At 34.0% G+C, this 14,794-nt stretch overlaps 4 protein-coding genes across 4 annotated transcripts; 1 reads left to right on the forward strand and 3 right to left on the reverse strand.

The window, feature by feature from the left end:
- Positions 1-1,708: 1,708 nt before the first annotated feature.
- MONOS_9358 (uncharacterized protein) lies at positions 1,709-2,049 on the forward strand (the record flags this gene model as incomplete). The annotated part of the gene is made up of 2 exons (XM_067879851.1): positions 1,709-1,767; positions 1,884-2,049. The coding sequence occupies 2 exons, from the start codon at positions 1,709-1,711 to the stop codon at positions 2,047-2,049; spliced, it is 225 nt and encodes a 74-aa protein (XP_067725177.1).
- Positions 2,050-10,862: 8,813 nt separating this feature from the next.
- On the reverse strand, positions 10,863-11,375 carry MONOS_15014 (uncharacterized protein; the record flags this gene model as incomplete). The annotated part of the gene is made up of 2 exons (XM_067867862.1): positions 10,863-11,080; positions 11,276-11,375. The coding sequence occupies 2 exons, from the start codon at positions 11,373-11,375 to the stop codon at positions 10,863-10,865; spliced, it is 318 nt and encodes a 105-aa protein (XP_067725178.1).
- Positions 11,376-11,414: 39 nt separating this feature from the next.
- On the reverse strand, positions 11,415-12,188 carry MONOS_15015 (uncharacterized protein; the record flags this gene model as incomplete). The annotated part of the gene is made up of 1 exon (XM_067867863.1): positions 11,415-12,188. One exon carries the CDS (start codon positions 12,186-12,188, stop codon positions 11,415-11,417), a length of 774 nt encoding a protein of 257 aa, XP_067725179.1.
- A 195-nt stretch (positions 12,189-12,383) lies between these two features.
- MONOS_15016 (uncharacterized protein) lies at positions 12,384-12,650 on the reverse strand (the record flags this gene model as incomplete). Its single annotated transcript, XM_067867864.1, has 1 exon — positions 12,384-12,650. One exon carries the CDS (start codon positions 12,648-12,650, stop codon positions 12,384-12,386), a length of 267 nt encoding a protein of 88 aa, XP_067725180.1.
- Positions 12,651-14,794: the final 2,144 nt, after the last annotated feature.

Below are 14,794 nucleotides of genomic sequence, written 5' to 3' on the forward strand. Positions count from 1 at the left end.
ATCAAGCAATAGATTCCATTGGAAAGATGCTCCATTCGTGGTACCCAATTTTTTCGTCAAATCCATGAATAAATAGATAAATAATGCAATGCCAAGATATTAGATGAATTGTGAAATAAAAAAAAATTTCAAAATTATTGGGTTATTTTGAAATAACCCAATAATTTTGAAATTGTCTATGGAAATCTTGAAATTATTGGGGAATTTTGCAATAACTCAGGTGGACAAAATTTTTTCTGTGAAAAAATATATTATGCATACTCATAAAGATTTTCAAAGCATTTTATCGAAAAATACGCTGCTGTTTTTTTAATTAAAATAAATTGAAAAGACTAATAAAAGATATTTTTTTGTGATTTTTAAAGATAATTCAAATAAAACCTTTTTTCACTACTGTTTTTTGATAAACAATTGGGAAAAAATCACAATAAACGATATTCAATTCAATTTCAAATATTTTTTTGCGGGATTTCTTAAAAAAAAAAATATGATAAAGAAATTTTTCAAAAATAAAGATCTCATTGATGTATTTCAACAGCACAGCGTCTTTTCTGCAATTTCTCAAAGTATTTGCAACAATAAAAACAGCTATTTCCCTTCATTTGTCTTCAAGCTTCAGGTACAGCATTATTTCCTCTTTCTTTATCTTTTTTCTTCTCTTCTTTTTTATTTCTTGCAAACTATTTATTCCACTCAATTCTTCGGACTGTGCATCATAATCATTATTGATTTAAAATAATTTTCTCATGTCCTTCCAATTTTCTGTTTTCAAAGATGTTCTGCTCCATTAAAATTCATTTTTCATCGAATTGTGAAATGCCGCATGTTGAGTCCAAAAAAAGTCACATAAATATTTGCAACATAATTTATTCATGCTCGAATGTCTGTTATTTGTAAGGTTATATTTGGCTCTCTTCCTCGCTGTCCTCCTCTGCTTCAAATAAATTGACTTTTGAAAAAATCGTCTGAATCACGACCTTGGAAATGATACGGATGGAAAAATCTTCACAATCAATGGAACAATAAAAAATACATACATTAAAAATTCTTCATTTCCATCGAAAACGTTGTTGCTCCACAGCATTCCAATAATCAAAACGCACAATTTCATCCTCCATCAAACAGATATTCTTTTGTAATACCCCGCCTTTTCACTGGAAATATTTCACTTGGTCAACCTGTCTTTGTTTAAACCTCGGAATCTCACCCTGTTGACAGTTTCTGAGCATTTGATATTGCTTGATCATGTTCCATAACAAATTTTGGCACAAAAGAAAAGAGGACACAACACGATGCATTGAAACTGAACGGGCATATAGATACAATGGATGAGCGGGAGAATGAATTTATTGTATGGAGTGATGGAGTCGAGTTCTTGGAGGAAACAGGGTTTAGAGAGGGAACGGAACGATTAAAGGATATTTTTTGTGGAAAAGAGGTGTTTTTGGGAGGTTTAAGAGGCAAAATGGATGTGTGGGAGATGGATAAGGATGAGGTTGGGAGGGGTTATTTTTGAGATTTTTGCTATTGGGAAGGAGTTGAGGCAGTGTTTATTATTTGAAGAATGAAATTTGATGTGGAGGAGGTGGAATGAGGAGGAACAGAGGGGCGGAAGATGAGTGGGGTGAATAGAATATATTATCTTTGGAGGGGGGGATGAGAGTTGGAAAGGAAATGGAGAAGAAATGGGGAGAAAATGTTTTTTTTTATGTATCGAGAGAAGGAGGAGGCACATGAGGCAGAGCAAGGAGAAAAGATTTTGCGGGAGTATGTTTGATAAGAAGGAAAAGTGGAGTTGAAGAAAAATAAGTGAAATGAAATTTTTTTTCAAATTTTTATCTAACTTATTCTGTGAACCGTTTGGATGCGCCTTGTATTTGCAGGGCAAGGGATGGATGCGGAGGAAGAGGAAGACAGGAAGAAGGAACATCGAACGCAACACTTTGTTGTGGGGGTGTGGAGGCAGAGGAAGATGAGGGGTTTACCACGAGAGGGTGTCTTGCAATGGAAAGAGACAGAAAAAAGATGGAGGTATTTAATTCTGATTAGAAGAAAGATGCAGGGAGAAGAAGTGACAGGGAGTAAAGTGGAATGGATTTTGGCAAAGGGATTGTGATATTCGGTGGGGTGTTGTTGTTGTGGTTTTGAGGGGAAATGGAGAGAAGAAGAAGGCGATACAGTTGAAAGGGTATATGAGAAGGGGTTCTTCTGATGAAATCCACACATTTGCAAGTTTTTTTAAAAGAATAGTGTTTGTGGTGGTTATTTGAGTGGATGAAGAATACAGAATAGCGCATTGAATTTTTTTGGAAGGCAGAAAGGAGGTGATAATACTTTCATTGAAATAAACAAGAGAAATGGATCAAAATAGTTTTGAAGATTAAAGGAAATGATATATTGAGAAGAAGAATAAGAGGATAACGAAGAAGCAACAATATTTGCAGTTTTTGATATCATTGATAACCTTAATAGCGTTGCATAATTACAACTTATTATCAAAATCCAAATTGTTTTTGTTTTTAACTAACATGACTTTTTAACAAGCAATGGAAACATTCCACCCCACCCCTCCCCTCCCAGGAAATATTCATAATTGAAAAAAAATCAATATTTAAAACATTTTTGATTTCTTTTTTTGCTCTCTTCTTTCATATTTTATGTATTCTGAAGATTTTTGCAAATCAGTAATTTTTAACCATTTTATTGAAATTTTGAAATGTTTTGAATAATGACAATCATTTATTGTTCATGAAAACATTTTAATAATTTCATAAAACGTAAAATAATATTTATTTTCTCAACGATCTTTTCATAAATACGAAAAATGATATATTTCGCAAAATTTTTTGGTGAATGTTCTGAAAATTATTCATTTGATATTTGAAAAATAGTTGTGATAAATTAACAGCTCTTTTGATTTCCACAATTTTAAGGAGAAAATTTTGTGATTTTCCCACAATTAATTTTTTACTGGAAATTTGTTGGTGAAACTTAAAATAACTGCCTTATTTTCAAATCTTCCAAAAATTTTCAAAATTACTCGATTATTTCAAAATAACATATACGAATTTCAAATTTTTTCAAAAATTTCACAATTACACAAAAATTGTACAATTCATCTATTATAAATTCATTAGGTGAATAATAACCATTTGATCAAAACAAAAAATAATCGAATGCTTTTTTATTCAAATCTTAAGTTTTATGAGACTTTTTTCATATCTTTATTCAATGCTTGAATAGAGTTTATTTCAACCCTAACAATTGAAAATTGCAATTATATTCAAATTAAAAAACTTGAAAATGTCCTTTCATTGTTATTTAATGAATTTATAAAATAAAACAATTTTTAATTTCAATAAGGTGACAGTTGTTTTTGAGAATGAAAACCAAAAAAAAAAAAGAAGAAGAAGAAGAAGAAGAAAGAAAGAAAGAAAAAAGATAAAAAAACAATTAGCCAACACGAAAGAGTGTTGATGAAAGTTCACTTTAAATTTCTTAGCCTTATCATAAAGTTGATTTTTAATTTTTGTGCACCCAAAAAGGAGCATTATGCCATTCCATTTTTGATGAGTATCATGAATCGGAACAGAAATTTGAATTAATGCACAAAATACGACCTGGAACAACATTTCCTTTCATTGAAGATGTGATGATAATGTGTTTCGCACATAAGTTTTTATCTTTTGATTGTTAGCGAAAATTGAAAAAAAAACATTCTCTTTCAATCACTGTTCAAAAATCCTGGTCTATTTTGAATGAAACCCACAGTATTTTTTTAGGGTTAAAAAAAAAACACTTAATTTTGTTGACCACAGTTTTAAAATTTTAGTTTTTTCCCAAATCAACATGTTGGGGAAGAATTCTGTTGCAGATTTTTTTTTATTTTTAAAAAACATAAAACAATATTTAACTGATCAAAAAAGCTCTATTCTAATTGAGGATAAGTTAAATTGAAGAAATTCAAAGGATATTGGATTGCCTAATAGTCGAATTTCAATTAGCAATCTGTTTATTGACATAATTGTTGAATATCATTGATGTCAAAATTATTATTTACAATGAGTAAAATACGCGGAACATAGTAAAAAACCCGGAATTTTTATTAAAATTCATATATCTCGACAAGTTTAAAAAATTAAATTATAATAATTCACATATTCATACATCAGTATATAACACATCTAGCCATATTGAAAATTTTATTTGTTGTGTTGTATTTATGAAGAAATAAATAATTTTTATTTTTGAAAATCCGACTTTTTATAATTTTTTTTGTTTCAACAAAACGATTCGGTTCATCTTTTACACATATAACTTATTATTTCTATGCAATAAACAATTCTGGTTATTTTTTATTTTCGGCAATTTGCTCTTTCTAACGGAATGGAAATTTGTCATTTTTGAAAAATCACTGTCAATGGGATAACTTAAAAAATATTTTTGGCTAAACACAGAAACATCCAAGTGAATTTAACACATGCATTAATTAACATAATAGTTATATAGAATTACCACAAAGTTATAATTAAAAATGAATCAACAAAGTATTTGAAAAATAAATATTATTCATATTTTATTAAAAAATGAACTGAAAATTCATTAATTGAAAAAACAAATTGCATTTATGAAATATTCACTGAATCATTTTTAATTATAACTTTGTGGTAATTCTATATAACTATTATGTTAATTAATGCATGTGTTAAATTCACTTGGATGTTTCTGTGTTTAGCCAAAAATATTTTTTAAGTTATCCCATTGACAGTGATTTTTCAAAAATGACAAATTTCCATTCCGTTAGAAAGAGCAAATTGCCGAAAATAAAAAATAACCAGAATTGTTTATTGCATAGAAATAATAAGTTATATGTGTAAAAGATGAACCGAATCGTTTTGTTGAAACAAAAAAAATTATAAAAAGTCGGATTTTCAAAAATAAAAATTATTTATTTCTTCATAAATACAACACAACAAATAAAATTTTCAATATGGCTAGATGTGTTATATACTGATGTATGAATATGTGAATTATTATAATTTAATTTTTTAAACTTGTCGAGATATATGAATTTTAATAAAAATTCCGGGTTTTTTACTATGTTCCGCGTATTTTACTCATTGTAATACAATATTTATTGTGAAATTGTTATTTGATTCATTCTATAATAAAAGTTTCTTCACAAAAGATAAACAAAATGACTTTCTGAAACAGTTAACAATAATGTTGTAATCATCCACATTGATTTTTTTTCACGATCGTATATTGTGCAATTACAAAAATTTGATTAAAACATGACATTCTTATTTAATTTGAAATTTCACATAATGAGCTTTTCAAAAAATGAAAAAATAATTAACCCGAATAATTAATATTATTTCTTTTTCGAGAAAGGTTTAAAACTCCTTTGAAAGAGATTAAAATGATTTTGTTTTTAATATTCATTAACTTCAAAAACAAAAAGAAAAAGAAAAAATTAACCAAAAAAACGATCATTTCGTGTGATTTGTTTTTTTGCAAATCCAAATTACAAGTTTTTCAACGGAAATCATCAGCCTTTAATCATGATTTTATAGAACAACCAAAATTTTTTTCGTTAAATTTATTGTTATACAGTCTGTCCAAAAATAATAGATATTTTACGGCAACTTTCTGTATTTAGCGAAATGCTTCGTTGTTACGGAAAATCAAGACTTGTTACGGATAAATTACACTTGTTACGAAAAAAACCCATTCTTTCAGAGAAAGATTTTATATTTAAAAGGAAACACGATTTATGTGTGTTTTGAGACACTTGTGTACCAATTTATTAGATTGATAAATTTTCATTAAAGATGAGTTATTTAACGTTCGTAGATCCTTTTATTATGTATGCATCATTTTTTGTGAACAAAAAACAAAAAATTATTTTATTTTATAAATTTATTTTTTATATTGAAACATAAAAACTGATGGTTCATGCTCCCAAGTTAGAAATGCAGACATTCAACATAAAAATTACGCTAATGGAATGCTATATTCACAAACATCATCATCGTTTTCAGCAACAGCTTCCACTTCGAATTCATTAAAGACTTCTGTTTACTCCAGTCAAGCAAGCAGCAACTTAATGAAAAAACAAAAGAATGGCCTGAATGAATGTGTTTCTCGATGAAAATATAATAGCGAATAGAGGATATCAGAGCGTGGTGGAAGGTTTTTTTGTTCATATCTTCGACAAAAAATACCAAAGCCAAAGAAGAAAAGGAATTAAATGCGAGACCCACAAAATAACGAATTCCAGAAGAATGGTTTTTTGACAGGATGAAACGGCTGTGGAAACAATGTGTGAACAAATATCGTCACGGGCTGGGTAATGCGAAATTTTTTGTAGAAATTGCTGTACGTCCTACAAATCTCAATATTCAGTCGAACGACATCACAGAAGATGATGGAAGTTTGAGAAGAAATACCCTATTTTTTATCATGGTGAAGTGAAAAGATAAATGGGACATTATTTAGGATTAAATACATTTTCATTTGCAAATTATGCCCTTCTCAATAAATAATTCAATAACTCGAAACATTAACTAAATATTTAAAATCATTTCATATAAATACAAATATAATGTTTGAAGTGTTATTTGGGTATTTTTTTTTAATGAAAAGTCACGATAGATCAAAATCTTCTCCCATGGAAGTTTAATTGAAAAACACTCCAAAACTATCATTTATTAAAAATCTGTGCATTTTTCTATGAATGTTTATTTGATAATAAATTATCAATTTATTCAAAAAGCATTTCCTCTTTAATATTTTTTTTAATATTATTTTATGATCAATTTAAAATTTTATTTTCTATTGAAATTGAATTTGTTGTTTTGTGGAGTATTTTCTAAAAGAAGAGACAATTAAACGACAAGATGCCTCTTGAAATACATCATTGAAAAACAACGAGGCTCTTTCCAACTCATATATTTGCAATAATTGCATTTAATTTTGTCAAGGCTATACTGAGGATGCACAATTTCTATGCATAGCTGGCATCAATAATCTATTAAAGCAAATTCCATTTTCAGGAGTGAAAAAATTACAATCAGAAACATTTACAGTTATAAACACATTTTTGGGATTCCGCAATTCTTCAGTAGAACTGAAAAATGTGGCACTTGAACATTCATCTTCGCCATTTGTGCTAATAACAGAATGCTCAACTCTGATGATGGATTCCTGCATTTCCAGTCAAAGGTCAGGTTCTCCTTTTCATCTTCAAAGCGGATCAATCAACATGGTGAATTTGAGTTTGATCCCCCAAAAGAATCTTAACCCTTCAGGCCTCAAATTTTTATCTGAAGATTCTTATTCAGTAGTTTTGAATAATTCCATTATAACAGATCTGACTTTCGCACCATCAAACTGTTTATTAGCGTCTGTAAAAACCGAATGCAAACGGATACGTGACCATTCCTTTTGAAACATAACCTTGAAATATGAAAAGAATAGTGATTATCAAAAAGAGGACCCGTTCTGTGTGAGATTACTGGAATAGGAGAAATACAAATTGGTATGTTTGGCATGCCCGTTGGAAATGAGATCACTCAAAATACAAAATTTAACGCAAAATTGATTGATACTCAGAATGTTCTGCTTCAGAGAGATAAGCTCAATCACATGCATTGGTATAAGCTCAATGGAACATCGTTTTTTGAATCATTCTCCACACTCAACAAGTGATTGGAGAAGCGAGACCTACCAGCCTGCTGATTCACTTGAAGCGGGAGGCTGAAGAGAAGCGGAATGTTCTTAATGAGAAAAGATGGTGTTCATTCTGCATCGAAGTGCAGAAGAGGTGCAGAAGCGGTGAAAAAGGAGGAAGTGATTTTTGGGAATTTCAAAGTCACTTTTAAGAAGGCACGAAATCAAACAGAAAAATAACTACTACGTAGAGAAAGTCTCATTTAATCCAATACATGCAACCAAAGTTATACGTTCTCCACATCAAACATATACAACATTGACAAACCTTTCTTTTAATTTTCTCTTTTCAACGAAGTTTCTCCTGTTATCTCCTCGAAAGTTCATAATTTCAACAATGAACTTTTCATTAACTTCACAAAAAGATAGTCTTGCCAACATGCACCTGCGCCAATATCAATTTCTTCAAAGTTTTAAGAGTGCAACGAAACGGCAAGTGATATTTTCACATTCAGAATTTGCTCTTCTTATACTTCTTATCCTTTCGCACACATCTTCGCCCCACATCCACTTCATCAATAACTGAACGCAAATCCTTTCAAAGCATTTCCTCAGCTCACATATCTCACTCAAAAAGAATTTACATGCATTCTAAAAACAACTTAAAAAAGAAAGAAAGAAAGAAAGAGCCTATTCCAGTGCCATTTTCTCTTCAAGAAGCTCCCCTTTCCCTTTTTCTTATATTACAGTCACACCTCTTTCCTCGTCTGCGCCTTCAAACTCGTCTTCTCCTGCTCTTTTGCCTCTATCTTGCATATTTCCGTAGAGATATTCTTCTTCGCCAGGATCACATAATTCAAAAATATTTTTTTTCATTATCAATATCATAATCATCACCTTCTTCTTCTTCTCCTGAATCATTCACTTGAATATCCCTTGACATTTCCCCCGCCTTTACCAGCACAGCCTTCAAAGAAGGAGTGCTCCTTGTGGGACTGATGAACTGGAATTACAACAAAGAATCGCAGTTCAATCGAACTGCTGCTCTTTTCGCGCATCGACACACTCAACCATTGTTCATCACATCAACAAACCACTTCGCTCATGGCTCTCGCACTTCGAGTTCTTCAGCCAAGACCTATTCGGTGCACCGGTCTTCACACGTCTTATTCCTTACAACCTAAATACAACCTGTCCTCCTTCATGAGTATGTCTCTCTTGTCATCAAGTTTCAGGAAGCTAAATCGTTCAGCACACAAGTCTCTCAGAACTCCGATACCGATACCAACTCCATGAGCACTTGGTTCGAATAATGCCAGAATTTGGATTTTTTCATTTCGCAATATCGCAATTTCCAAAAGACATTGAAGTCGCTTATCCAGCGTTGCCTTGCAGCCAAAGTGGAGCAAAGAAGATATGTGTAAGCAAAAAGCTTTCTTCCAGTGAGTTACGTGATATGTCAATTGGCTCGTAAGTCTCCTTGTGTCTGGATACGTTTGGAGCGTTGGTGAAGAAGCTAAACATGCTGAAGGCAAGCAAATCCTAATCTAAAAACGAATTGAGTGGGATGATGAAGGCTCTCGCTCAACAGCTTCCTCCTTACGTTGCAGACAAAAGATGCGTTTCAGGAGAACCTGAAGGCTACGATGACGATTATGATAGACGAAAGAAGGCTGTTTTTGAAGCAAAGGTGGCAGATCAAGCATAACATGCATGTCATGCAGGTTTATGAAGAGACAAACTAAGATGCTATTTCGGCTTTTTTTGCAAAGCTGAAAGAGAAATTGAAGAATGCAGAGAGGGAGATAATGAATGTTCCTCTGACAAACCTGCTCTTTACCATTCGGTCTTGTCAGATGATAGTTCAGGCTTCCCTCTTTATTGTGGAGAAAAAACAAATGCTTGCGATTAAAAACAGCCTGCCTTCGAATGTTTATTCTGCACTTGGCTCGAAGGCAAAAACAAATTTACCACAAACTATTTCTTTGGATTCACTTTTGATATTATCTGCTTCACCGCTTTTTTTAGTGCTCCAGCTGAAGATGCAGAAGATGATGCGTTCACCAGGTTGTGGGCGATTATCTTCAACTTCTTTTGTTTCTTCTTCTTCTTCTACCTTGATAAACTCTTTCAATCAGACCTATCTTCATCGCTTTCAAGAAAAAACTGTTCATTTGACATCAATTTGTTCAACATCAACAACACATTCTTCTTTTCATTTTTATCATCATTCTCATCTTCCTCACCATCCCCCAATATCAACCACTGTGACGATATCACATCATCCACCTGCTCGACTCCACAATGGAGGAGCTGTCAGATGCGATGAACTTAATGACTTCACAGATATCAATGACGTTTCTGCATAGTTGTCGACAGAGAACTTTGAGACAAAAAAACTCTTCTTTTCTGTCCGTGATGAAATGATTATATTCTCAAAGTTAAAGATATATTCACTCGATAAGACGTTTGAGCTCTTTCTCTCATCATCCAATGAAGGCAATAACTGCAATAATTAAGATGAAGGCAACGATTATCACAACTCATTGAACGGTCCGTCAATTCCTCTCTTCACACCATTTTCCGAAAAACTGGTTTTGATAAGCAAGCAATTGAACATAAAAAGATCACGCGAAACGAACTGCAAAAGTCAGGAGATGCACATGCACTAGCTGATGAAAAGATGCAATTGCAGTTTCAGGCACAAACACAAACAGAAAAACAGATTCGTACACAACATCTTGTGAATATTCCTCCTTCTGGTGATGATTTTTTCCTTCTTCTTCGAAAGCTGCTGAGCTCGCGTCCTCAGCTAATCTGGCAATGTTGGTTGTGTCGTTGATTTTGTTTTCTTCATCTGCGTCAACTGCTTCATCAGCGTTATATTATTCCTTTTCTTCCTCTGCTCCTCAAAGATGTCCCTTTGACACTGCTCCTTCTGCAACCTGCCCATCTTTCACTTCCACTTCCTCTTCCTCTTCCTCTTCCTCCTCCTCCTCTTCTTCTTCTAACTCTTCTTCTTTCTTTTTATCCTGTTCTTCTTCTTCACCTTCTTCTTTTCCTTCTTCTTCAGTGCCAATAAACACACAAGCAGAACAATCACAATCTTCAAATATGTCACTTCAATCGTCTCTCAACAAAAGGCCAGTTTCTTCTCTTCCAATCAAAAGGACGATGACAAGATCTCGTTAGGCCCCTCGTATTAATGTGGCTTCTTCATCATCTTCTTCTTCTTCATCTTCAGCAGCAACAATGCCATCATCTTCAAACACTTCAGCTTCCTCTTCCTCCTCCTTTTCTTCTTTCTCTTCTTCTTCCTCCAACACTACGCCTTCATCATCAACATCATCATCTTCTTCTTCTCGTTCTGTTTCCACCCACAACTCACTCACTTCTTCCACTTCATCTGTCAGAAGCACCACAAAATCCAAACAAACACCACAAGTTGGATCTTCCTCTCCTGTTTTTCGTTCTCATTCGTCTCAAACAAGGCATTTTCAACGATGCTCATCCACAAACAACATTTCTGTTTGCAGCAGAAGAGACGCGAAAGACAAAGCAGCCAGCGGGATTTTCTTGCAGCCTGCAAAACGAGTCAGACCTTCCAGTGCAACAACATTATCAACTGCAACATTATCTTCATCTTCGTCTTCATCTTCGAGCGCTTCTTTTGCAGCAGCCTCAGACACACTGAACTCCATCAGGCTGGACAGAAGCAAGTTGGGCGTGTCGAATGTCAGCTACGTTGGTCTTCGTGCGATCAACAAGGGATTCATTGCATCGACACTGGAAGGATTTTCAGGTGGGAGAGGAGGCTCTGAGAATGGAAGTGAGAGAATGATGGATGGAAGTGGTGGAGGAGGAGGAGGAGAAAGAGAAGGAGATAGAAGAAGTGGAAATGGAGGTGCAAGTGAACTGACAGATAGAAGTTGAGAATCAGGTTGTTGTGAAGAAGGGAAAGAAGGGAAAGAAGGAGGAATGCAGAGCAGCGGGAGAACAGGAAGAAAAAGAGAAAAGGAAGAAAGCAGTGCAAAGCAGATACAAATATTGAAGGCGCCTATTTTGATGAAGACACAGCCGATGAATCTGCGTGTGTCACCAAAGCCAAAACAGTTCCGCACACCAAAAACAGCTTCTTCTTCTTCTCCTTCTTCTTCTTCTTCTTTTTCTCCTTCTTCTTCTTCCTCCTCCTCCTTTTCTTCCTCTCCTTCTTCCTTCTCCAAATCATTCGAACCACCCTCTTTTCCTTGCTCCTCATTCATCCCCAAATCATTCGTATGCATTTCCACCTGTTCCTCATCTTTCCCCACATTTTCTTCTCTTCCATCTGAAGCTATTCCCAAAGACCTGTTTGCTGCTTCTTCTTCTGCTCTCCTGTTCTCCTGTTGGATGCCATCAGATGGAGAAGAACTGCACACTTCAGGTTCCACTGAATGCAACATGTCCGCCTCAGCCTCTGCCTTCACAAACCTCAGCCCACTCAGCCCATGCGCTTCCACAACCAGCGGCGCCATCGCTTCTTCCAGCTTTCCCTGGTTCTCTTTGTTTCTCTCCACAAACTCTCTGTGCGCTGTCAGATACCCGCCTTTCTCCTCATTCCCTTCACCTTCCTCTGCTTCTTATCGCTCCTCAAGCTTCAACAGCGCAATCGCTGCTGGAGAAAGAATCACATCCTCCATCATCACCCTCGCAGCCTCCAGTGCTATCTCCTAATTCTTCCATTCATCGCATACTCCAATCACTTCTCTTATAACTTCATCGTCCATCTTCACCACCAAATATTTCAACGAAGACAATCGCCATTTCTGCAGCGACGGGTCGAACAGATCGTAGATCGACGGGAACTTATTCACATCTGCTTCCACAAAGATCCGCTTGCTCCCCAACTTCGTGCCTTCCGATGCATCAAGCGATGGAAGCGGTTCCACCAGCGTAACTGAAAGCATCGCAGAAAGCACTGAATAATACGCACACATAACACCTCCATGCAACGCAGCCCACCGCTGCACAACACAACCATCGAAGTTTCTGTTACTCCCTCAGAAACAACTATCTGTGATTTTCTTACATCCCAGCCGCAACAGACAACACAATCTGCAGCCGTCTTTCTATGTTGTTTTTCACTGCTGCTGAATAATATGACAATTCATCTGAATCATCCGATGAGTCAATTGCAGACACAGATGTTGATGATGACTTTTTATCTTCTTCGATTTTCTTCTCTTTGCTAATCAAGAACGCATGAATCGAGTTTGAAATGAGCGTGCTGCTCCAGTGAAGAAAATGAAGAAGTTGGAGTGTTTTGTTGACATCATTACAAAGAATACAGGAAGAAGAAAAGAAGGAAAGAAAATGCTTCAACAAATGCAAAAGAAAATGCAGTCACATGTTGCAAAAGTTGTGAAGATGAAGAGATCTGAAATACTGCAGAAATTGACGCATCTTCAGCAAATATTAACAGGAAGCAGAAGTGAAACTGACAGAAGAAAAACAAAAAGAACAGAGATGGAAAGAGATGAAGTGTTTCAGATTGAGATAAATATAAAAGCTACATTTGCAAGGTCATTGGCTAAAGATACAATTTTTCTGATGGAGACAAAGAGAACATATCATGAAGATTTCTTCAAGAAGAAGAGATAGATACCAAAAAGAAACATAAAATTATTGTATATTTGATAAATCTATAAATAACGCAAAGGAAAACATAAAATATTTGGAGTCAAAGAAGAAGAAAAAGACGTCATAAAAATAATGCAGATGAGGCTGAAAGAGATAACAGAAAAAAGGAAAAAGAAAACGATGAAGTTTTGAAAGAAATAAGAAATAAATTAGTTAAAATCGAGAAAAAAAATTTAATTGAACCAAAATGATTGAGAGAAGTGATCCAGCAGGAGAGATTCCACCAGAAATGGAAAAAGAGTTAAATGAAAAGCAGAAACTGATAAAAGATCTGATCAATTTGGTTACTATGCTGGAGATAGCAGGAATCACATTCGATGGGGAAGTGATCAATGAGCAAATGAAAGGCATTTTAGCTGCGAATAATGAGAATCTCAACGTTGAACAGAAAAAGAACCAGGAGCTAACGGAAGAATTCAGCAAGCGAGAGAAGAGGGGGATATTAAATAAGTCAAATAAATTTAAGCAGAATAACAGAAAATGTGAACATGTGAATTCCTGAACGAATTTATAGTTTGAAACTTTTGAATGAGCAAAATCAATTTTTTATTTTCAAAATGTGAAACATTTACTGGTTCTTCTTTATTCAGTCGTTTCAAATGTGATTTGAAAAGTACAATTTTTTTCTTTTCTTTTTTTATTTGAATGTCATTCGCTAAGCTTATAAAGGGATCGATCTTTCTGTGAAAGATATTTACAACATTGAAGATAGAAAACACACAAATGCAACCAAAACAATACACTCTGAGCAAGTGGTCCAGAAAGCTGTGGGAATATGCCACCTCCATTTCTGGAGATTACACTTTCGAGTTATTTGACTATTTCATTTTTTCATTTCGAAAAATGAAGGAAATCAAAGATTCGTTATATAAAAAATCAAATGGTGTGTGCAGCATTTCATAAATAATTGAAATTTTATTGTTTGATTTTTTTTTATTTATGCATGTGCTATTTTACAGATCAACTTGATGGAGTGATGAATTCTTTGAGTTCAATATTTCCAAAGCTTCAGAATAAAATGCAAGTTGAATTACTTAAAAATCTGAGCACTTACTGTTCTTATTCACAATTGCGAGATTACCATTACGATATTACGCAGGGACAATACAATTATGCGAAATATGGATCACTCCTTCATTACTTGGATGAGGAGAGTGATTGTGAAGATAGAAGATGCAAAAAAAGGCATTATCTCGATGAAGAATCACTTGCAAAAGTGAATAGGTTTTTGCTTGAAAACACAGATGAATCCTCAGAGCTCCAAAAAAGAAAAAACAAAGTGAGAAAAAGTTTCCATGACTCTGAAGGTTTGTATTTTTTTTATTTTCCGTTATTTATTTTGTGTTTCATTTTTCAAAAAAAAAGATCTTGATAATGATAATGGCTGGGGCATTTTCAGCGAAAATCGTTTTTCTTCAGGTGTTGATGCACAACAAAATGA

This window comes from Monocercomonoides exilis (genome assembly GCF_001643675.1).
Source record: "Monocercomonoides exilis strain PA203 chromosome Unknown scaffold30-1206723, whole genome shotgun sequence".
NCBI classification, from domain to species: domain Eukaryota; phylum Preaxostyla; order Oxymonadida; family Polymastigidae; genus Monocercomonoides; species Monocercomonoides exilis.